The sequence below is a fragment of the Pleurodeles waltl genome, chromosome 5 (genome assembly GCF_031143425.1).
Source record: "Pleurodeles waltl isolate 20211129_DDA chromosome 5, aPleWal1.hap1.20221129, whole genome shotgun sequence".
Lineage (NCBI taxonomy): Eukaryota > Metazoa > Chordata > Amphibia > Caudata > Salamandridae > Pleurodeles > Pleurodeles waltl.
The window spans coordinates 1341166053-1341191612 of NC_090444.1; the positions used below are offsets into that span (position 1 = coordinate 1341166053).

The 25560-nt window shown below is 47.5% G+C and overlaps 1 protein-coding gene across 2 annotated transcripts in view; it reads left to right on the top strand.

Moving 5' to 3' along the window:
* Positions 1–25560, top strand: part of CYB5R4 (cytochrome b5 reductase 4) — a 1010997-nt gene that overhangs the window by 544240 nt on the left and 441197 nt on the right. For both annotated transcript variants that reach the window (XM_069235594.1, XM_069235593.1), the window contains exon 8: positions 14306–14399. In XM_069235594.1, the coding sequence (XP_069091695.1) occupies positions 14306–14399 (94 nt within the window). The remainder of the gene's footprint in view (positions 1–14305; positions 14400–25560) is intronic.

The window sequence follows — 25560 nt, forward strand, 5'->3', positions numbered from 1 at the left end:
TACACACAACAGAAGCACATAAAGGGGCTACAAAACTTAACGTCTGCACAAAAAAGAGGTACACAGACTATCATCTTACACCACAGACACACATTTACATTACCCAGATGCATACATAGCAAGATGCGAACACTACAAACAGCATTGGTACACACACAAGGACACATAAATTATGTCCAGCGTTATACACAACCCTGTCCCTGTCCAATGGCAAACTGTCACAGTGACCCGCTTTGTAGTCCAAGACGGATCAGCTGTGATGTGCTAAAAATAGCACTTTCAGTCAGAGGAGGTCAGAAGGCAGATTAGGTGAAGCCACCGGAATAGATGGAGATTCTATAGAAACGGAAGGGAACTGGTTTCCAGGTCATCAGGCCATGCAAAACACACCAAGTAGCCCCCAGCTAACGACACAGAGGACATCCGTATCAATGAAGAGCTGCATGCTCTGATGAGGAAGGGCAAGTAGTACTGCAGTATTAGGGAGAGAAGATTCAATGGCGGCCGCAGTGGCCACGAGCAGCCTGCCTGCTTTGTAGCGACCCCTCAACGGTCCAGCAGTGGGAACCAGGCTGGCTCGGCACTGGCGGAGCACCTGGGCCGCGGCACCGAGTGTCAAGTAGACTCGCCACAAAGCTGCTCGATGTCAAAGAAGCCCCTTTACGGTGGCAAAACTCCGGCAGGCCGGTGCACAGGGAAGATTCCTGGCAGGCTGTGGTACCAAACCCGTCGTTGCTTCAGACCCTCAGCTATGAGTCCGCTGCAGCCGCTAGGCAGCAGTGAAACAGCCACTCCTCTGCCACCTCCTTCTCGCACATCCACCTCCTTCTAACACGTCGGCACACATACACATCTAATGTAACCACGTCCTTTAGCAACTCCTGTTTAGTTTCTTATAGAGTTAAAAAGAGGCAATTTTTAGTCCCCAAGTTTGCTAACGTTAGAGAGCGAAGATGTTATTTCCCAATGGGATCCGTGCTTGATTTCACAATAGTAAACTAGAGATGTGGCAGGTTGAATGACTTCTCATGTACCTCAAAAATGCACTATTTCATAAACGTTTTTTTCCAGTTTTTTCATCAAATGTACATTAGCAAATTGTTTGGCATTCATGGCCATCCAGTTGCTCGAGCTATCTGTGTTTCACTCTAGACTTATTTGTGAGTTAGCAGTTTATGCAGAGGTAGTTGTTCTGTCCTTCACAGATACTCTCAAGATAAAAAGTAGTGCTATGAAATAGTAGTGCTATGACGTGGCCAGCACTGACTGCGTCAGAGATCTTTTTTCCATGAGTTTCAGCCATGCTGAACAGTAGCTGTGATACTGTTCAACACAGATAAATGGTATTATCTGATAGAGACTTCTAATTGCAGATTCCTTACATTAGAATTTTCCCCCAGGCGTCAGACTGGATCTGGAGATTTTTTCTTCGAGCAGTACCCTTGAGCGTCGGTAGGTGGTGTCGGTCGACTCTGCAGGCGTGGTAGGCATCATAGTTCGCAGTGATGACGTCACGAGTAGTACATAGACGCCGCCCTCGCTCAGTGACGTCAGTTCTTTTCTTTCTGTGCCACTCACTGATCTGGAGAAGAGCTACCCTAGGCTATTTTTTGGCCGAATTCAACTGTTTTGTCAAAGTTTTTTGTGTACGACTTTGGTGCGTTGAGATGTCCCCGAATACCGGGTTCAAGCCTTTTGAGGACTGCCATCGGAATATGTCGGTGACGGATCTTCATTCCGTTTGTCTGTGGTGCCTTGAGCGCGACCTCGACCCAAAGTCGTGCTCCGAGCATCGGGCCATGAACCCGAAGGCTTTGAGGGAGCGGTCTCTAAAGCTAATGGCGGCCTGGCACTCGAGTCCGCATAGGTCCCGGTCTCACTCGAGAGGAAGGTCTTGAGATCGGTTGCGGAGTCATCACCACTCGAAATCCTCAGGACAAGGTAAGAAGAAGAAGAAGTCGAAGAAGTCCCATCGCTCTCCGACTTCACCCCGTCGTTTGGCCGACGTGACGCGGGACGAGCGTCCACGCACTAGGCCTCTGTCCTCGCAGCCTGCGTCTGGGTCGACTCTACGCTTCCCCAAGTTTCTCGGAGCCGGAGTGACCCCCACCCAACTGAAAGAGTTTTAGGAGGCCATGCGCCTCATCTTTGGGCGGGCCGACCCCGATACGGTGCTTTCAGGCCCAAGGGGTTCGGCTGAGGGGCCTTCGGGTTCCGTGCCGGCAGCTTCGCCACCTAGGTCACCTCTGGATCCGTACTACGATCCGCACTGGTGCCGGTCTCACCTTCGAGACCTTCCCGGTGCCGGGTCAATTATCGACGCTCCTGACGTCGGTAGTGCCCACTATTGATATCAACCCAATTCTTATCCCCGATGACTCGGAGTCGGAGCGGCGGCCGATTTCGGCTTCGGTGGGGCCTATTCGCCCCAGGTCAGATTCGGACCCTTTTTCCTATGGGTACGAATATGGGGAGGAATTGGAGGGGTCCCTGGACCCTTATGAATACCAGGATGACCCTGCTATGGACTGGGCACAGGAGTTGGGTGAAGCCAGTGGTCTGGATACTTCTCCTGATGCTGGCATGCTGTCTCCTCCTACTGTGGCTACGGCGGAGGGAGCAAATTATGGTGTGGTGATTAGTAGGGCAGCTGAGGTCCTCAGCCTTGAGCTACCTACTGTAGAAGTCAGGTCTAATCTCCTGACGGAGCTGCTTCAGCCTGGGGCTTCTACTTCAGAACCCCTTTTTTACCATTCATTGAGGCCCTCACCGATGTCCTTTTGGGTACATGGTCCAAACCCAACACAGGGGCTCCTGTGAACAGGACTATGGCTCGCCGCCATCGACCTGCACCGAACGACCCAAAATTCCTGTGCCAAGAGCCCACGCCTGAGAGTTTTGTTATCCAGACTTCCTCTTCCTCAGGCGCGTTCCCTTCCGCACCCACAGATAGGGGATCCAAAAGGCTGGAATAGTTTGGCAAGAAGTTGTTTTCTTCCTCCAGTCTAGCGCTGCGGTCTGTGAACACTGCATGCCTGTTGGTCTGTTGTACCTACTCCCTGTGGGATACGGTTGCGCAAGTCCTGCCACAGATAGCGGAAGAGGCCCGTGCTATCGTCTCCCAGGCAGTGAACAATGGGAGAGACGCGGCAAAGATCACAATCCGTTGTGGGCTGGATACGACCGACTCTCTGGGCAGATCGGTTGCAACGACAGTGGCCTTACGGCGCCACTCCTGGTTACACACTTCTGGTTTCTCAGGGGATGTCCAACAGTCACTTATGGACATGCCCTTTGATGGCACCCGTCTCTTCGGAGACAAAGCGGACTCGGCCTTGGAGAGATTCAAGCATTCCCGGGTTACGGCTTGGTCCCTTGGTCTTTCCTCGGCCACTCGCCCACCACAGTCTGCTTTTCGTCCCTTTCGTGGACACAGAAGGGGCGCCCTGACGTGTCCTCCACTGGCCAGCCTATGCGTGGCCGAGGACGCGGAATCCCACGTGGCCATGGGACAGAGAACCAGAGGTCTGTCCAGTCCACCTCTGCCCCACTGCAGCCTCCAAACCCTCCTAATCCGTCCCCTCACTCCTGCCATCACCTGCCCCACTGGGAACATATCACCGCGGATGGGTGGGTTTTGCAGATCTTTCGGAAGAGCTACTCCCTCCCTTTCGAATCTGCTCCACCACACATGCCACCATCCTACCATCATCTTGCGGAGGATCATTTGGCGCTTCTCTGCCAGGAAGTCGCAGCTCTCTTGGCAAAGGGAGCTATAGAAAAGGTCCCTGTGCCAGAAGTAGGTCGTGGTTGTTATTCGTGCTACTTTCTGATACCAAAGAAGGACAAGGGCTTACGTCCTATCCTAGACCTTCGGGACCTGAACTACTTCCTCAAGAAGGAGAAATTCAAAATGCTCACCCTGGCTCAGGTTCTGTCTGCCCTACACCCAGGAGACTGGATTGTAGCGTTGGACTTGCAAGACGCTTATTTCCACATCCTGCCTGCCCACAGACGTTACCTACGATTCGTGGTAGGTCACAAACACTTTCAGTTTACCGTGCTCCCCTTCCGCCTTACCAGTGACCCTCGGGTGTTCACGAAAGTGATGGCGGTGGTTGCAGCTCATCTGCGCAGGTTAGGGGTCTCAGTCTTCCCCTACATCGATGACTGGCTGTTGAAGGCGAACATGCCCCAGACAGTCGTCTCCCACCTTCAGACTACGGCGAACCTCCTGCACACGCTGGGGTTCACTATAAACGTGCCGATGTCACACCTCACCCTCTCATACGCTCCCTTTCATCGGAGCAGTTCTGGACATAGTGCAGTTTCGGGCTTACCCTCCCGAAAAGCGAGTCCTTGACATTCAGGCTATGATTCTAATCTTTCAGCCTCGGCCTTGGGTTGCAGTGAGACTGACTCTGAGGCTGCTGGGCCTCATGGCCTCCTGCATCTTGCTTGTGACACATGCCAGATGGCATATGCGGGCTCTGCAGTGGGACCTGAAGTTCCAGTGGGTGCAGCATCCGGGGAATCTTTCCAATATGGTCCAGATCTCGGAGGGAACTGCGAAAGAGCTGCAGTGGTGGCTTTCAAATCCGAATTGGGTCCACGGCAGATCCCTCTCCCTTCCCCAACCAGATCTCTCTTTAGTGACAGATGCGTCACTTCTGGGTTGGGGCGGCCACATGGGAGAGGCAGAGATCAGAGGCCTCTGGTCTCTGGCGGAATCGGGGCACCATATAAATCTGCTGGAGCTCCAGGTGATCAGGCTTGCGTTGAAAACATTCCTTCCCTCTCTCAAAAGTGGTGCAGGTGTTCACGGACAATAATACTGCCATGTGGTACTCCAACAAACAGGACGGAGTAGGGTCCTGGACCCTTTGTCAGGAGGCACTACGTCTCTGGACATGGCTGGAACATCAGGGCATTACCCTGATGATTCAACATCTGGCGGGTTCCCTCAACGCCAGGGCAGACGAACTCAGCCGTCGATGCACAGCCGATCACAAATGGCATCTCCATCCAGAGGTGGCACAAGGTCTCTTTCAGCAGTGGGGAGAGCCTTGGTTAGATCTGTTCACCTCCACAGATAATGCACAATGTCAGCTGTTTTGTGCGTTGGCGTTTCCAAGGCGGCACTCGCTCAGAGACGCTTTTTATCTCAAGTGGAATTCAGGCCTCCTTTATGCTTCCCACCTAACCCTCTTCTTCCCAGAGGTCTCAAGAAAACCAAGAACGACCAGGCCCAAGTCATCTTGGTGGCTCCGGACTGGGCTCAAAGAGTGTGGAATCCAGAGCTATTGAGCATGCCCATCGATCCTCCACTCAGACTGCCTCTTCGGGCAGATCTTCTGTCACAGCAACAGGGGACGGTTCTACACCCGAACCTGTCCAACCTCCGCCTTCATGCGTGGAGATTGAGCGGCAACAGTTGACTGCTTTTGCCCTTCCACCCGAAGTCTGCAATGTTATCTTGGCAGCCAGGCGTCCATCGACTAAAACTGTATACGCCTGTTGTTGGAATAAATTTGTGGCATGGTGTACCAACAAAACTGTTAAACCCCTTTCAGCCCCTCTGTCAGAGGTTCTTCTGTTTGTTTCTTTCTTTGGCCCAGGGGGGGCTCTGCTTTGGGCATCCTTAAAGGGTACTTATCTGCCATTTCCGCCTTTCTTAGGCTAACTGATCAGCCCTCACTCTTTAAATCTCCTATTGTGAGTAAGTTCTTAAAAGGGCTCACCCACGTATTTCCTCCCACTGTATTTATCATGCCTCAGTGGGACCTTAATCTTGTACTTACTTATTTGATGTGTACCCCCTTTGAGCCAATGCATAATTGTCTCTACCAGATATTTCGTTACCAAAGGTAAGTAACTTGTATGACAATGCCAATAGCTCTAGCATTGCTGAGACCTATTGGCTTTGCCAATGCTTATCTTGTTACATGTTTTGAGTTCCCTGGTGGGTATTGAACTTTCTGCCCCTCTCAGGGGCCAATTGAAGGCAAAACCCTTGTCTGGCCTGCAGAGGGGCCGGGGTTTGGGGCATAAAGCTTGGCATTGGCCACAACTCCACCATAAATGAGACAAACCAGTTTTTCTACCAAATACCCCCCTCCCCCCCCAAACTCCCCAAAGTACCCGACAGGGGTTTGCCTTCAGTTTTGCCCTGAAGGGGTCAGAAAGACCACTACACACCAGGGAATTCAAAATGGCAACAAAACGAAAAAAGGGGCAGGCAGCCTACCCAGGCCTCGTTCAGAAGGGGCAATAATGTCTTTCTGCCCCCCTGGGGATAGATAGTAGGTTTGTCCCAGTTGTGGAGAAAACCAACAGCTGACATCCAGGTTTTTGCCTTCGGGTCAATAGAAAGTGGTGCAGGTGTTGCACTCTGGCATTGGCAAAGCCTCCACCCCAAAAAGGACAAACCAGTCTTTTGCTCCTCTCCCAGGGGCAGACAGGAGGTTTGTCCCAGTTTGCCCTGTGGGGACAGAAAGCCCCCAGTATGACAGGAATATTTTTAAATAAAATAATGCAGTGGGTCTAGCCCATCCTAACATCAGCCCTACCCTCACCCCTAAAGCCTCAACAGTCTCTGCTCCCCTGCGGACTGAAAAATTAAATCCCACTGGCAAGCGGAAGGACATTTGATTCCTTCGGGTGTTGTTTTTACATAGGGTCCAGCAGAGCGTGGCTAATTCTCAATATCGTCCCACCTACAATACTGAATGGCTGCACTTTTTAAGCTTGGGTAGACTGCCACCTGGGAAAGCCTACCAGACCCAGACAGTTCTCAAAACTAGATACCTGGTTGAGTCCAGGGTGGTGTGCTTCTTGTGAATCTCACAACATTTTCTTACGCACAATGCCCGCAGACTTTGACTAAAAACACAAACTTTCCTCACATGTCTGTGAGGAAATCTTCTAGAATCTGTGGGGAGCTACAGATTTCCTACAACATAGCCTTCCTCCAAGTCTCCTGATAACAGTGGTACCTCACTTGTGTGGGTGGACCAAGAGCCCTGAAAGCGCTAGGTGGAGAGATCAGTGATAGGGGTAGCTTCGGGATTTGGGCCGTGCTCGACTGCCACCCATGGAAAGCTACCAACCAAGGATATTTTTGAAAACTAGACAACCGGGGGATCCCACTGTAGTGTGCCTTGCAACCTCAAATTATTCCTGAAATCACACAGTTTCCTTACATTTCTGTGATGAAAACTTCAGGAATCAGCAGGAATCCACACAAATCCTACCACCCAGCATTACCATACTTGTGGCTATAAAAATCCTGTGCCTGCAATATTAACAGATCAAACTGAGGTCAGTTCGAGACCCCTCGCAAAGGCTTCAGTTGACCTTGCGGAATTCAGAACTTTGCCTACTTTTCTGAAATGTATAGCTTTCCTGGATCACCCATGGGTTTCACACTGGTTGTCACCACAAACTGGAAGAAGTTAGGGTTAGAGCACCAAAAATAGGAAAAATGGGCCTTCTCTTTGAAAAATTAAAAAATTATAGTACAATTTTTTTATTTTATTCCGCTCTCCATGTTCCTGAAAGCTGGGAAGATGATGACTTTTGACCAGCAAAACGTTTGTTGATGCCATTTTTAGGGGAAAAAACAGACTCTTTTGTCCTGAGCACTTTTGACTATTTTCCCCAAAAACCTCATAATTTAGCTATATTTTTTCCTATTTTCCCAGTGCCCTCCTTGGGAATTCACAAAACCTGGGTGCCAGGTTTAGAATCCCCAACATATTTGAATAAAAGGTCACAAATTTGGCGACAATACGTTACGTAATTGTAATTGTATGTTCGATGGCATGTGTGACTGTAGATACACATGCTTTGCATAGGTCCGCCATCTAGTGTTGGGCTGGGAGTGTTGCAGGTTGTTTTTGTTTGAAGAATCTTGCCAAGTCACAAGATCGAGTGACTCCACGTCTTGGTAATACTGCGCATGGGCATTGAGTCCTTTGTTAGATTATTTTTTCTCCGCTGTCTGGTTCAGACGTGTTTTCTCTTGCTCTGGTATATCTTGGCTCAGTCTCTTCCGAACTTTCCTTTCCGTCTTTCTTTGGGCGACAGTATAGTAATTCGATCGTGTATTTTCAAACTTACACTAATCGATCTAATTCTCAGCGTCGGGGTCGGTTCAGCTTCCATAGGGGCGTCCATGCCCTTCTTGGACCACTCCTTCAAGTGCTGTTGAATTATGCAGGTCTAATGGAACGAACGCCGTTTAGGTTCTGTCATCGATGCCACTCCAATTTCCCACACACAGATCAACACTTGGTGTGTAAATTGTGCTTGTCCCCGGAACATAAAGAGGAAAACTGCAAGGCTTGTAGGTCTTTTCGATGTAAAAAGACTCTGGGACTGAAGATCGTGTTGGTTAGAGATGGCGTCAAAGACACCAGGAGACACTCCAGACATCCTCGGAGTAGAACATGCATAAGAGGAAATCAGACATGAGGCAGCCCTCTCGATCCAAGACTCAGAGTCGGACGTCGATGCTGACATCGAGAGCCAGTTGAATCTAGCAGCACAATGCGTGAGTACACCAGCCCCATCTTCACATATAAAGACTTTGAAAAAATACTTCTAAGTCATCGGTCCACCACTGCCTTCGGGCCTTGGGAGGATCTGAAAATTACATTTAGGAGCCCCCCTCCCCCGGCTCAGCACTGAAAATTGCCAAGACCACTTCTGCTCTGAAAAAGAATCCTTCAACATCAGCTTCGGAGCCGACACCATCAGTTCAACAAACGGCTTCAGTTCCAAAAACTTCGGACTTGAGGACAATGGCTTTCAAAGACTCCACTATTTCTTCGGAAGGGACTTCAACAGTTCAGCCAATTTTAGAAGTAATGTATGCCTGTCAGATCCATATACAAAAGGGAATGGGGAAAATATAATTACTTCTCCCCCTGTTATAATTAAAAGGAGCCTTACCTTTCATGAAACATTGGACACTGCTCCCCCCCTAAAAAAGTTTCCAAGGATAAAGACAAGGCTCCAGATCAACCCCAGCCTTCTCCACCTTACTCTTCTGTACTTCCTCCTAATCCTCCACCACCACAATCTCCTACATCTTTCATGCAGCCACAGTTTTCCCCACACAGGTCATCATCACCTCATAGAGATGATTTAGGTGATATTCCATAGGATGTAGATCCATGGGATTTTTATGAGCCAGATCTCATACTCCCTATTGACCCAGATTTATATCCAGCAAGGCCTTCACCCCCTGAGGATGCAACAGCATTGAATCAGGTATTGCAAGGGCAGAAGCATACCATAATGTACATATGCACAGAACTCTGTTGAAGAGGATTTCCTTTTTTATACATTACCCAACACTCATAAAGAGAGTCTTTTCCTACCAATGCTGTCAAGTATGTTTAGACATGCCACAGAGATTTTCAAAGAACCTGTTAGGGCAAGGGTTATTACACTAAGGGCTGACAAAAAGCACCCTCAGAGCTAGTATTTGTTAAATCACAACTACCTCCTGATTCTGTAGTAGTGAGTGCAGCACGAAAGCATGCTAATAGTTAGTTCACAGGAGATGCTCCTCCTCCTGATAAGGAGAGCAAAACAATGGATGCAGCAGATAAAAGGGCTGCTGATTATTGGAAAATTTCAAATTCTCAGGCACGCTTGGCAAGGTATGATAGGGCCCACTGGCACTAGAGTGAGGAACTGCTCCAGTACCTTCCACGGGAACATCAAAAAAGGGGTCGGGAGATAGTCTCAGAAGGGCAGGTCATCTCAAACAATTCAATTAGATGTGCCATTGATGCAGTGAATACAGCAGCACGTGGTGTAAACACCATTGTTATAAGAAGGCATGCTTGGCTGAACTGCTCAGGCTTCAAGCCAGAAATACAACAGGCAGATCTCAGCATGCCTTTTTTTTTAAAGAACCCTAGTTTGACCCAGAGGTTGATACCATCATCGACAAACTGAAAAAAGATTCAGAAACAGCTAAAGCTAGAAGGGCCTTACTAACTACACCAAGAAGGGGTAGGCCACAATTTAGGGGAGGTTTAAGTCATTGTCTACCGAGCCATCCACCTCCCAAACCAAACAAGGAACACATTTTTAAAACAGAGGTTCCTTCAGAGGCTCTTACAGGGGCGCAGATAATAGAGGCAGAGGTATGGCGTCCACCTCTAGAAGTGCTGCCACAAATACAAGACAATGACTGCTTACAAATACCTCTAGCACACACCTCTCCAGTAGGAGGAAGACTAGCAACTTTCTATCCCCAGTTCCAATATCACCACATATCAATGGGTTCTATCAATTACCCAACATGGTTATTGTCTAGAACTCATTTCCACTACACCAAATATTCCCCCTCGTGTTCACAAATTTTCAAATGATCATCTCATTCTCTTGAAAGAGGAGGTACAATCCATTCTTCTCAAAGGTATTATAGAACCAGTTCCTCTGACTCAACAAGGGTTAGGAGTATATTCCCAATATGTCCTTATACCAAAGAAAGACAGGTCATTAAGATCAATTTTGGACCTCAGATTTCTCAACCTATACATCCTTTCAGAGCATTTTCATATGGTCACTCTGCAACATGTTCTTCCCCTATTACAACAAGGAGATTACATGACAGTATTAGATCTCAAAGATGCTTCTTTTCACATCCCCATACACCCAGCACATCGCAAATACCTAAGATTTGTCATTGCATGAAAACATTATCAATTCAAGGTTCAACCCATCGGGGTAATAAACTGCTCCCAGGGTATTCAGAAAATGTTTAGCGGTAATGGTTGCATTTCTCAGAAGACAACATAGTCATGTCTTCCCATACTTGGATGATTTGCTCATCAAAGCCAATACCATCCAACAATGTCAGAAGCATACTCAGTACACAGTAAACCTTCTACACCCTCTGGAATTTACAGTCATTATTTTTCTCAAATCTCATCTCCAACCCTTACAAATACAATCTTGTCTAAGAGCAATTCTCAATACTCACTCAGGGTTAGCATATTCAAATCCAGCTCACATTCAAGCCTTTCAAACTCTTCTGTTTCAATTACAGGAGAACCATACTTACACAGTGAGACTAGTGATACGGTTATTTGGGATGATGGCTTCATGCAATGCCATAGTTCCTCATGCCAGATTACACATGCATCCCTTATAGCAGTGTCTATCTCATCAGTGGTCTCAGTCAGTGTCATCTACAGGATCTACTGTTGGTGGACCCCCAGACTCACCTCTCTTTGCAATGGTGGAATCCCATCAACCTATCCAAGGGGTGGCCCTTTCAAGACCCTGTGTCTCAGATCATTCTCACTAGAGATTCATCACAGATAGGTTGGGGAGCTCACCTCAACAACCTTACAATACAAGGCAGGTGGGATCCCATTCAGCAAACTTATCACATCAGCTAATTGGAGTTACTAGCAGTCTTTCTAGTGTTCAGAGCATTTTTCCTGCAACTCTCTCACAAAGTGGTTCTAATCCATACAGACAACATGACAGCCATGTATCATCTGTAGAAACGAGGGTGGTGGGTGGGAATACTTGTCTCAATTGTCCCTTCTTGCTCAGTCAATTTGGAAATGGGTAATTCACAATCACATTCAACTACTGGCCGAATATCACCCAGGAATGCACAATCAGTTTCATACCTCTGAAGCAGGATGCAGTACCAAGTCCACGAATGGGAACTTCACCAATACTTTCTCCTATGGGGAACACCAGAAATAGACCTCTTCGCCACAGCAGAAAACTCAAAATGCCAAAACTTTGCATCAAGATTTCCACACCCTCCGTCCAAGGGCAATGTTCTATGGATGAATTGATCACTTTTCCGTCTCTCCCACTTATTCCGTTTCTGGTTCACAAACTGAGACAAACATCACTCACAGTGTTCCTTGTAGCTCCCACATGGGCATGTCAGCCTTGGTACACAACACTGTTGAACCAGTCTGTGGTGCCCCACCAGAAAATTCCCAACAGACCAGACCTTCTGACTCAAACAGAGGTCAAATCAGACATCCAGACCCCAAAACACTCAATCTTGCGATATGGCTCCTGAAGTCATAGAGTTTGGGTATTTACAACTCCCCTCGAAATGTATGGACATTCTTAGAGAGGCACGTAAACCTACAACTAGACAGTCTGCAAAATGGAAACGTTTTGTCTGCTACTGTCAACCTAAATACATTGACCCACTTAAAGCATCAGTACAAGACATTGCTTGTTACCTGCTACATTTACAAAAGGCAAATTTGGCATATTCATCTATTAGACTTCATTTAGCAGCTATAGCTGCTTACCTTCAAAACAGACAGCATATTTATTTGTTTAGAATCCCTGTAAAAGAGCTTTTATGAAAAGTCTTAAAAGGGTTATACCACCAAGTGTCCCTTCAGCTCTGGTATGGAATCTTACTCTTGTCCTTACTACACTCATGGGTCTACCTTTTGAGCCCATGCACTCTTGCTCATTGCAATTTGTTTAATGGAAAGTTGCCTTTTTAATGGCTATCACTTCAGTAAGACCTGTAAGTGAAATACATGCTTTCACTTTAGAAAAACCCTCCTTTCAATTACATAAAGATAGAGTAGTCCTTAGGACAGACCCTACATTTCTTCCAAAAGTAGTATCACTATTTCCTATTAACCAATCAGTTGAGTTACCTGTTTGTTTCCCACAACCAGACTCAGTTGTTGAAAGAGCTCTGCACACCCTAGATGTTAAAAGAGCTCTTACGTATTAAATTGACAGGACTAAAAGTCTTGGAAAATCTGAAAAGCTTTTTGTAGCATTTTCAATGCCTCACAAAGGTAATCCAATTTTTTTAAAAAAGGGTTAGCTAGATGGATAGTTAAGTGTAGCCAAATGTATTACCTTAAACCTAAAAGACAATTACCTACAGCTCCTAGAGCACATTCTACCAGGAAAAAAAGGTGCTTCTATGGCTTTTTTAGGAAACATTCCAATAGCAGATATTTGTAAAGCTGCTACTTGGTCTACACCAAACACATTCACTAAGCACTATTGTGTAGATGTATTAGCTCGCCAACAATCAAATGTTAGTCAGGCAGTGCTCAGAACACTTTTTCACACTACTCCAACTTCTACAGGCTATTCACTGCTTGCCTGGAGGGGACTGCTTTACAGTCTATGCAAAGCATGTGTCTCTACATCCACACATGCCATTGAATGTAAAATGTTACTTACCAGTAGGCATCTGTTCGTGGCAAGTAGTGCTGTAGATTCACATGCACCCTCCCACCTTACCAGGGGGCCTGTTGTCATGACTTAGAATTATTTTATAAAGATTGTACATATGTATATTCACTGCATAAACATCCCTTTTTTATATAATATCAATTTGTGTATCTATAAGTGTATATATATATATATATATATATATCTGTATACTCCTTACCTCATCCGCCTGTGGAAAAACAATCTAAGAAAGGACTCGTTGCCCATGTGCAGTGTCACCATGAAGAGAAGTCACTCTTTTTCGTGGCTCAAAGCGACAAGATTTTTTGAACAAAAACAACTTGCAACACTAGATGGCGGACTTATGCAAAGCATGTGAATCTACAGCACTGCATGCCATGAACAAATGTCTACTGGGTAAGTAAACTTTTCCTTATATAGCACTTACTATCCCTAGCAAGGCATGGAAACAAATTATGCAGCCTTAAGCGTGAAATACCCAAAAAAGGGCTCAATGCCCTGCAGTTACGGGTTAAGTAATCATTCCTTAAAATTAAGGGCTAGGCAACAAAGACTTCTTTCTTATTGGACAGTCAGTGTGTTTTGAATGATACTGCAGTGAGTTTAGTTATTAATGTGTGCTGTACTCATGAGTGTTGACTCTTCCCTTGCATTAGCAGGTCTGTTAAATGTTAGCACTAAAACAGCAAATAACTATAAGACGACCTAGACCACAAGTAAACAATAGCACAGAAAAATCATGGAGGTAACTGAAGACTGTGGGCGTGCGGTTATATTTATCAGAACTATGTGTAGGTTGAACTAATATGGTGGTCTCTCTCTGCCATGAAATGTTACTTTTGCACGCATCTAACTCCAAATGAAACTTTACATTTATTTAAAGAGTAGAGTGGGATTTAGGAGTAACGTTAATTAACTCGAGTGTATGGGAGAGCTACAATTAAGATGCAGACTAAACTGCATGTAATATCATAAATTGCCTTGGCAGTGTTTGGAGCTGTAAACTGTACTGAAATTGTGCAACATTTGCTAACAACTAACAAATACTATTTTACTTGCTTCATTTTAGGATCTTGAGTCAGAGTTTGTGACTGTTGACCTTGAGGGCAGTATCCTGAGAGCTGATATATTAATAGGAAATTATTCGAATCTTTTATATCTTGGTAAGTGGTCTTGGAAAGGCGTAAAAGCGCTACATTTACATTTTGTATGGATTTTACGAAATCTTATTAACCTATGCCTGCTAACTTAAAAGGTATCAGATACGTCAGAAAAGCTGTCAATTTATAAATGTCAGTAGTTATGCAATTATAGGGAGTGGTTGATCAGGATGACTAATCATTCAAGACCTAATTGGAAGTTACTGTTTCTACTGATGAACCGGTGTCAAACTCTGTCTTCCATCCCTAACTTTCCAACATCCTCTTCTTGCTTGTTCGCTTTATTGCTCACCGCGCAGACAGGCATCCTCGGGTCAGCTGGCATGGATGCATTTTCCTTCTCAGCATTATCTGAAATGTTCCTGACGTTTTACATTTTTTTACATTAGCAATATGCCTTTATCCTGCTTTCTATTTTTTCGTTTTGTGGCACTTTAGTTGATAGTTAAGGTGCTAAACAACTTTGCATATTTTAGTTTGTTCGTTTGTGTCATAAGGCAAACACATACTTATAATAGTAATGATGGGGCTTGTAAGATATTGTTTGCAGTGGAGCTTACAACTCCGACAATTTTTATCTGTTTCGCCCATTCACATAATTGGCCTTGACTTGCATTCTGTTGAATGTTATAAAATCCCTATATTTTGTGATTAATTTGTTTAGTGTTTAGATGTGAACGCTCAGATTGTATGAGTGATGTTTAGGACTTCATGATAAATTTTTCGTGAATATACACTAGCAGCAGAAAACTGCTGCTACTGGTCGAAGAGCCAGGTCTTGAGGAGTCTCCTGAAGGTGAGAAGGTCCTCGGTCTGCCGCAGGGGAGTCGGGAGGGCGTTCCAGGTCTTGGCGGCGAGATAGGAGAAGGATCTGCCGCCGGAGGTCTTGCGTTGGATGCGGGGAACGATGGCGAGGGCGAGGTTGGCGGAGCGGAGTTTGCGGGGGGGGGGATGTAGAAGTTGAGTTTGTTGTTCAGGTAGGCTGGTCCGGCGTTGTGGAGTGCCTTGTGAGCGTGGGTGAAGAGCTTGAAGGTGATCCTCTTGTCCACGGGGAGCCAGTGGAGGTCTTTCAGGTGGTGGGAGATGTGGCTTCGGCGGGGTACGTCGAGGACCTGTCGGGCGGAGGCATTTTGGATGCGTTGGAGGCGTTGGATGTCTTTTGCTGGGATGCCTGTGTAGAGTGCGTTGCCGTAGTCTAGTCTACTGCTGACGAGTGCCTGGGTCACAGTTTTTCTGGTTTCCGTCGGGATCCATTTGTAGATTCTACGGAGCATGCGGAGGGTGTTGTAGCAGGAGGAGGAAACTGCGTTGATCTGCTTGGACATGGTGAGGGCGGAGTCGAGGACAAAACCCAGGTTGCGTGCGTGGTTGGCTGGCGTTGGAGGGGGTCTCAGCGCGGTGGGCCACCAGGAGTCGTCCCAGGCCGAGGGGGTGCGTCCGAGGATGAGGACCTCCATCTTATCGGAGTTCAATTTCAGGCGGCTATTTCTCATCCATTCGGCGATGGACTTCATTCCCTCATGGAGGTTGGCTTTGGCGGTGTGTGGGTCTTTGGTGAGGGAGAGGATGAGCTGGGTGTCGTCGGCGTAGGAGAGAATGTTGAGGTTGTGCTGACGGGCCAGTTGTGCGAGGGGGGCCATGTAGACGTTGAACAGCGTCGGGCTTAGGGAGGAGCCTTGGGGTACGCCGCAGATGATGTTGGTGGCTTCGGAGCAGAAGGGTGGGAGTCGGACTCTCTGGGTTCTGCCGGAGAGGAAAGAGGAGATCCAGTTGAGGGCTTTTTCTTGTATTCCGGCTTCGTGGAGGCGTGTTAGTAGGGTGTGGTGGCAAACCGTGTCGAAGGCTGCGGAAAGGTCCAGGAGGATAAGGGCTGATGTTTCGCCATTGTCCATTTGCTGTCTGATGTTGTCTGTAGCGGCGAGGAGAGCGGTCTCGGTGCTGTGGTTGTGTCTGAAACCGGACTGGGAGGGGTCCAGGATGGAGTTGTCCTTGAGGTGGTGGGGAAGCTGAGTGTTGACGATCTTCTCGATGACCTTCGCCGGTAAGGGGAGGAGGGAGATCGGGCAGAAGATTTTGAGGTTGTTGGGGTCTGCCTTGGGTTTCTTGAGGAGGGTGTGGATTTCGGCGTGCTTCCAGCTTTCCGGGAAGGTTGCGGTTTCGAAGGATAAGTTGATGACCTTTCGAAGTTGGGGGGCGATGGTAGAGTCGGCTTTGTTGTAAACGTGGTGGGGGCAAGGGTCTGAAGGGGATCCTGAGTGGATGGAGTTCATGATCTTGCAAGTTTCCGTGTCGTCTACGGGGGTCCAGGCGGTCAAGGTGGTTGGTGCAGGTAGAGCTGTCGGGGGTGGGGTTTGGCGGAGGCGTGATGTTGAGGCTGCCGTGGATGTCGGTGATCTTCTGGTAGAAGAAGGTGGACAGGGCGTTGCAGAGTTTTTGGGATGGTGGTGCTGTCGTGTGCGTTGTTGTTCAGGCGTTCTGTGAAGTTGGAATGTTTGGCGAGTCGGATTAGCTGGTGGTGCTTGTGGGTGGCTTCCTTGTGGGCTGCTAGGCTGTCGGGTGTGTGTTCGAGGAGCCATTTCTTCTTTAGTTTCTGGCAGGTGCGTTTGGAGGTGAGGAGTTCGCCCGTGAACCAGGCGGCTTTATTCTTTCCTTGGTTGTCGGTGGGCCTCTTGAGAGGTGCGAGGGTGTTGGGGCAGTCGTTGATCCACTGTCGTAGTTTGAGAGCGGCGGTGTCTGGGTCGGTGGGGTCGGTGGGTGGGTTCTGGGCGAGGGTGCTGGTCAGTTGGTCTTCGGTGACTTTGCTCCAGCGGCGGTGGGGTGGTAGTTGGGTGCGGTGGTGTTCGATGTGCTTCTTGAATGTGAAGTGGATGCAGTGGTGGTTGGTCCAGTGGAGTTCGGTGGTGTGGCTAAAGGTGACGTGGTTGCTTGCGGAGAAGATTGGATCGAGCGTGTGGCCGGCGATGTGGGTGGGTGTGTTGACCAGTTGTCTGAGGCCGAGGTTGGAGAGGTTGTCGATCAGGGATGTGGTGTTGGGGTCGTTGTTGTTCTCCAAGTGGAAATTGAGGTCTCCAAGGAGGATGTAGTCCGTAGAGGTGAGGGTGTGGGTGCTCGTGAGGTCGGCGATGGAGTCACTGAAGGGTGCTCGTGGTCCTGGGGGTCGGTAGATGAGCGTTCCCCTGAGGGTGGTGTTGGGGTCGGTGTGGATCCGGAAGTGCAGGTGTTTGGCGGTCTTGAGCGTGTCGTCCGTGTGGGTGTGGATTTTGAGGGTGGATTTGTGGATGGCTATTCCTCCTCCGATTCCATTGGGGCGTTCTCTTCTGGTGATCTTGTAGCCGTCCAGGATGGCTAAGGCGATGTCAGGTGCTGAGGAGTCGTTCCACCAGGTTTCGGTCAGGAAGGCTACATCTGGGGCGGTAGTGTCGAGCAGGTCCCAGAGCTCGATGCGTGCTTTCGTGCGGAGCGTGTGTTGAGGAGTATGCAGTGAAGGTGGTTTGTGCTGGTTGTTGCGGGTTTCCTTGTTCTGTTGCAGGTGAAATTGCAGGCGCGGCAGGAGAAGGGTCCCTTCGTGTTCTTCGGTGAGGCCTGGAAGCATGTTGTGGAGGAGCCGGGGTTGAGGGCGATGAGCTCGTTGGCCGAGTAGCGGCGTCTGTTGGTGCGGGGGTCGTGCGTACCAGGGGGGGTGGCGCTGGGCGCGGTCCAGGCGCGGACGGGCGCAGACGGGCTTGCCTCTGGCGCGCCAGCGGCGCGCCCGCTGCGGCTCCAGCCATTAAGAAGGGAGGGGGGAGGGAGGAGCAGCTGGGAGGCGGGAGGGAGCGGCGAATGGGGGCGCGAGGGGGGCGGGGCCGCAGGGAGGCAGCGGCAGGGAGAAACGGCAAGGGGGAGCGCACAAGGGGCAAAAAGCGGAATAACAGCAAGCTAAAAAAGGCACAATTGGAAGCACAAAGCGCAAAAGGCAAGGCACTAAATACTGAATACAGTCACAAAAACGGTGAACAACGGCACAATGCACACGAGCCAAGCGGCAGGGGGGGCGCACAAGGGGCAAAAGCGGATTACAACAGTCTAAGAAGGCACAAATGGAGGCAAGAAGCGCAAAAAAGCAAGGCACAGAATACAGAAAAACAGTCACAAATACGGTGAAAACGGCACAATGCACACGAGTCTAGCGACGCTTACCAGAAGCCCACTAGACACCAGGGATGAGGCGCAGGGGAGGCCTGCGGGTGGAGGAGGGCCTCGAACAAGCTAGCAGCAGCGTGGGCGAGGGTTAGGGACACGGACACAGCAGGGTGGTGCTGCGGACGTGGGGGTGCGAGCTCTTGACCGAAATCAGGTCAGAGGTCGCTCACCCTCGACGCGCAGCGCCAGCCATTAAGAAGGGAGGGGGGAGGGAGGAGCAGCTGGGAGGCGGGAGGGAGCAGCGAATGGGGGCGCGAGGGGGCGGGCCGCAGGGAGGCAGAGGCAGGGAGAAACGGCAAGGGGGAGCGCACAAGGGGCGAAAAGCGGAATAACAGCAAGCTAAAAAGGCACAATTGGAAACACAAAGCGCAAAAAGCAAGGCACTAAATACTGAATACAGTCACAAAAACGGTGAACAACGGCACAATGCACACGAGTCAAGCAACATGCGGCAGGGGGGGTGCACAAGGGGCAAAAGCGAACTAAACAGTCTAAGAGGGCACAAATGGAGGAAAGAAGCGCAAAAAAGCAAGGCACAGAATACAGAAAAACAGTCACAAATACGGTGAAAACGGCACAATGCACACGAGTCTAGCGACGCTTACCAGAAGTAGACACCAAGGATGAGGCGCAGGGGAGGCCTGCGGGTGGAGGAGGGCCTCGAACACGCTAGCAGGAGCGTGGGTGAGGGTTAGGGACACGGACACAGCAGGGTGGTGCTACGGACGTGGGGGTGCGAGCTCTTGACCGAAATCACGTCCATTCCTTTCTATTTGAGGAGAGTGATTGATAGTGGCCGCCTGTGCATATCTGAATTTTGTAAGGAAAAAATATATGATTACAGGACTGATTTATTTCTTGGTGGCTGTGTGTTGCACTTTCATTTGTTCTTGGGCTTGCCTTTCAAAAATCACTTGATGTTATTGGTACATGTTTTACGTTTTTTCCGCCTTGGGGTGGTTTGGTCTTCGCCTTGGACAGCGGCCCTTTTACAGGAATAATTGCACGATCGCTGATACACTTCAGCGTGGGTGAACTACTTTTTTCTTTTGCCTGTGCTTCTTGGCTGCCATGGCGCTCACAGCACTCAGCGCAAACTTGATCGGCTGTATCGTTTTTTCATTACATCCACTCTGGTCTGCTTAGTACACGTTCTCTGCAGCAGGCATATTAACCCTGTGTGCTACCTTATGATGACTTCCAGCTTCCAGTAGACAAAAGTATGTTCTCTCTCCAGAAAGAACATACATCGCCAGAGTTATTTTGACATTTTTACATTACATGCACTTTGTGATTTGCCTAGTACATGTTCCTTGCAGCATGCATATTAACCCTGTGCGCAACCTCATGATGACTCCAAGCTTCCACTAGACAAAATTCTGTTCTCTTGGCTGCCATGGTGCTCACAGCACTCAGAGGGGAAACACCATTGACGGTATCGTTTTTACATTATATGCACTCAGATCTGCTTTGTACAAGTTCTTTGCAGCAGGCACATTAAGCCTGTGAGATACCTTATGATGACTCCAAGCTTCCACTAGACAAACGTGCATTCTCTTTGCTGCCATGGTGCTCAGAGCGCAAACTCAATGAGTGGTATTGTATTTACATTATATGCACTCTGATCTGCTTAGTACAAGTTCTTTGCAGCAAGCATATTAACCCTGTCGCTACCTTATGATAACTTCAAGCTTCCACTAGATAAAAGTTCAGTCTCTTGGCTGCTATGGCGCTCACAGTGCTCAGAGGGTGAACACGATCGGCGGTATCGTTTTTGCATTATATGCACTCTGATCTGCTTAGTACAGGTTCTTTGCAGCAGGCACATTAACCATGTGCACTACCGTATGACAACTCCAAGCTTCCACTAGGCAAAAGTACATTCTCTTGGCTGCAATGGCGCTCACAGTGTGCAGAACATGAACTTGATCGGTGGTATTGTTTTTACATTATATGCACTCTGATCTGCTTAGTACACGTTCTTAAAGCAGGCATATTAACACTATGTGCTACCTTATGATGACTCTAAGCTTCCACTAGACAGAAGTATGTTCTCTCACCAGAAAGCAAATTCATCACCAGAGTTTTTTTTACATTATATACACACTGATCTGCTTAGTATACGTTCTTTGCAGCACACATATTCATTCTGAGACATGTTTTATTTTTATAACTTGATGCAAGCTAGATACCAGCCCTTAGAGTAGTATTCCTAGAGTTGTCCCGCTCTCTAATTCGATGCGTGATTCGCTCATTTAGTTTGTTTCAGCTTTGCATTCTGGGACTTGTAGTTTTATTTTTATAATGTGAAGCAAGCTGTGAATGCAAAGCAGAAACCTGACTAGATAAACTGCATAAGTTTGAGTCTGTGAAACTTGAGCTGCGCATGCGTGTTATTTTTTAAATAGCCTCGAGGAAAGCTTACAGTTGATTATGCTGTACAATGGTCAAGATTTTATATCTAATATTTCAGTTCAAGACTCATTGAGGATCATTAATATCATGTGAGGTGGCTCTCTCCAAGCTTGTGAAAAATCATGGTCATTTTGTTCGACTCCCCACACTGCAGTGAAGGGACAGTGCGAGAGGAGGCCTCTTTTTACATGGTTAGCCCCTACTTTTTGCCTGGTGTTGATATGTTCTAGAAGTTGGTAGTGCCCAGGGCCCCTGCTAACCAGGTGTCCTGGGCCAGAGCTCTTTCCTTAAATCTGTTGTGATGCTTGGCTCAATTGGATACACTCTTAAATACCCCTATAAGTCCCTAGTAAATGGGTACCCCAGTACCCAGGGCAAGAGATATTAATATTAGACCCCTGGGGGCAGTAGCACTGATTGTGCCACCCCCAAGGGCCCTGCACCCAGATACACCCAGCACTGCCATTGTACTGGGGCAAACCTAAAAAGACAAACTCAACATGGCACACTCTCTGTGTGCCCTCTCCACCCTACACTGCATATATTATGGGTAAGTCACCCTTCAGGCAGGCCTTCCAGCCCTAAGGCAGGGTGCACCATATTATGTGTGAGGGCATAGCTGCATGCGCAATATGTCCCCACTGTGTCCTTGACAAACCAAAGACATAGTGAGTGAATAGAGCAGCCATTTTAAATACATGTACTGGACACTGGTCAAACAACTCAGAATATTAAATCCAAACTGGTAACAGTGTTGGATTTAACCCTAAACATACCCAGGGGTCACCTTAGAGGTGCCCCATGCAAAAGGTAACCCTAACTGGCATAGTTGCTGACTGGTTGCATCCAGCCTTCCACTCCAGAAGGCCAATATACATACCTTAGGGAGAGCCATGGCTCTTTGGTTTATAAGGCAGTGCCCTTTCTGGGTGGAGGAGCTAACACCCCCTCCCTCAGGAATGTGCAGCACTCTGGCGTTGAGCTTCAGAGGGCAATAGCCCTGAAACTCGAGGCCCCAGGCCTGCTGCTAGCAGCAGAGGGCTTCCCCCATTGCAAACCCCGCTTTGGGTGGGAGCAAAGGCTGGAAACCAGACAAAGGGTAGGAGTGGCCTCATTGAGCATGCACCACCCCTAGGGGCTTGCATGTGAAGTGGACCCTCTGTTTCATTTTTTTCCATCTTGGAATGGAGGAAAATAGCCAATGAGGTTTAGGGAAGTGACCCTTCCCACAGGAAGATGTCACTGTAGTGGATGTAGCCACCCAAGGGTAAATGTCCCATTGGACATTACCAGGTGCCCCCTTAAACGCCCACTAAATTCAGTATTTACTGGGCTCCCCTAGACCAAAAATGTAGATTGAAAAGGAAGAAAGAAGACAGCACCAAAGAACCCGCCAGGACGAGAACCGAGGACCTGCTGCACCAGAAGAGGCTCCAAGACCCCTGCTTGCTGCACCAGAGCCCAACAACCGTCACTGCAGAGGAGCTGACCACTGGATCGGCCTCAAAAGCCCCAGAGGACCTCCAGGCTTCGCAAATAGCTAAAATCTCCCTCCTGAGTGGAGGCACACTGAAGAAAATCAAGAAACCTGCCAAGGACCAATAAAGCAGTGAGGGTCACTTCACTGAATCGCTGATATCTCTGCAACCAGAAGTGACAGCTGGACCCAACGACACTCCGACAACAGCCCGGACGTCTTTGGTGGCACTGCGCCCTCTAGTGGCTGAGTTACAGCAATACCCTGGGTACTGGTCAGCTGACGTCGGACCAGCAGCTGAAAAAGGATCAGGAGGAAGCCCTAGTCGAGGGACTAGAGGAACACCCCGGACGTCCGACCAGAGTGCCCCCGTTGTCCTGTAGGCCGCCTTCAGCAAGACTCACCTCCAGCAGACTCCATTGCACCCAGCATCCAAGACCTCCAAAACGCCCTGCACCTGGCTGCCCTGTGCCTTGCATCGCGGGATATGCTGTGTGCCTGGGTCCCCAACACCTTGCGACCTCAACAGCCCAAGGGGACCCCCAGACACCAACTTTAAATCTGCCAACCAGCTCCTTTTCCAAGTGGCCCATCCAGTTGGCACTGTGCCTGTGCCAAGAGACTTTCCAACGCTGCTCCCGCCGGAACCAGAGGCCTCCCGAGGCTCCCCAGCTGGCACAAGGTGCTCCCCCAACTACTGCGACCATCCTGCAAAAGAAGAGACTGGTAACTCATCTGTGCGATTTCTTTTTTTATGCATTTTTAAAAGTGACTGCCTATTGATTCCAATGGTGCTTAATTACGCACAGAAAGACTAACTTTGCCAAAACTTTAAAAAGGTCATAACCTGAAAAGTACTTAACATATTCTAAAGATCTTGGTCTTAAAATTCATTTAAAGTCTGAAGTATTTTTATAAATTCTGGTCTCGAGTTATTCATTGAGTGTATGTGGTGCATGATTGGATTTGTGAGTACAGCAAATACTTAGCACATCTCCTGGATTAGCCTAACTGCTCGACCAAATACCTTAAAAATTGGACCATTAGGTGTTCTAATTAGTACTTTTGGAAACCAACGTGTGTTTGCCTGAACCCTCTGCATAGTGTGCTTGGTTTTGCACACTGCATAGAGGACCAGCCTCCAACAGACAGTGATCCAGTAAGCATGCATTCTTGGAGTACAATTATTTATTCATTGCCCCGCAGGCAATGTCGCCTGTATCAACTGCCAGGTAAATTTGCTTTGCATCTGAGAGTAGTTTCTGTTTTAAGGGTCTTGTTGAAAAAAATATTCCAGTAGGCCTACTAGCCCTTCAGTTATATCCTGGGCCACTAGAATCATGTGGCAGAAAGGACCAAAGTATGCAAGAGCGTTGACCAATTAATGTGGCCCAAAAAGTCAAATTCTGCATTTACAATGCCAATAGTTTCAAATCCGGTAAATGCGAGACCTATTGCATTGCGAATCATTGTTTTTCTTTTGTATTCAAATACTGAACTCAAAAACCTGTATTACTGCCTGCTATTCAAAATCCCTTTTTAACTTCCAACTGCTCATATAGCAAAAATAACCTTCGTCCTTAAACAGCGTTTTCTTTCCCAACCTGAGAAGCAAACTGGACTATTAATGCCAGGTGTATGTGCCCTTTTATATTTATTTCACAATTCTTGTCTCGCAGAACAAACCAAAGTGTAAGAGCAAACCAAAATACACTATAAATACACATAATTGTTATACTTTCAAAATATTAAATTCTTCCAGAATTAACTGAAGTGTTCCCTGTGATTCCACATGCAATTAAATTGTAGTATTGGCAAATTTATTTTTTGTTGCAATTCCAAAACGAAGTTTTTTTATATACAATATGTTTCTGTGACATGTTGGCCAAGGTGATTTGTAGAAATCGGCGCAAAAATGTGAATTAGAAATGTTTGAACTAGAAAGCTGTTGGAGTAGAAGGTCTTCAATTAAAAATTACGAAGGTGACAGAAAACAGCAAAGGAAGAATTAGTAGTGACCTCTAGAGGAATAGAGTTGTGAAGTGAAAAATAAGCAAGAGGAATGTGTGAAAGCGCACAAACAGAATGAGGATAGGAAAAAAGCCATATGCATTAATACACATTAAGTCTATATCCAATCTACTTACTGAGCAATAAAGCTATAAACCAAGTAGGGGTAATAAAGCGGAAACTAAGTGGTAGTAAAGCAAAATAAGTAACTATATGAAAGTTGGAGTAAGATCTAAGCAAAGTACGAAATTGCTGGGGAATTTCGTCTGTAATGTTTCAGGTAATGATGAGTGTGGAGATAGGAGAAGAAGAAGGAGAAAAAATAGAACGCTTCCTCATAGGATGAGTTAGACCTGGGTGAAATACAGAATCAAGGCTTTGATGAAACAAAATCAACGTCTACCCACAAAGGGGCTGATTCAGGTTTAGTAATAAGTAGGGGCTTTATCAGTACTAAAAACAATACAGTGGTCTGAGATTTTGTAGTATTGAAGTGCAAAGAACATCTGAAGGAAGGATCAACATAAATACAGTACATTGTATACATAAAGAGAAAAGGACAGAACTGAAGCCTGAAGGACATCATAATTGATTAAATGGAAATCCAGATACTAGCAGTGAAAAGAAGATTAGAAGTATGGCATATATAAACAGTACTGTTTGTTCAGTTTACAATAAAAAGTCACATTAAAAAGTTGTTCAAAAAATTTAAGGGGAACTATAACTAAGACGTGTACTGTTTTCATATCAACATCACAAAATAAAATGATGGATGGAGTCCTGAAACTTTTCAAACACTCACTCCCGGTCACAGATCTGGGATTAATCCATCCTTATTTTCATCGCCACATCCCCTCAGTTTGGACCCAGCCATATACAAATCAGTCTTGATCCTGCTTTCCATGGGAACAGTCCAGCCCGAACTGCCAAGCCAGGCCTTCCATAGATTGGAAACCGGCTTCCTGGCACTGGTTTCGGAGTATCACCCCCCACCATCAGCCAGACTAGCTGGAATTCAATGGTGCAGCGAGCAAGGAACTTATGTCTTAGGGCACACATAACTATATCACAAAATAAAAAGTG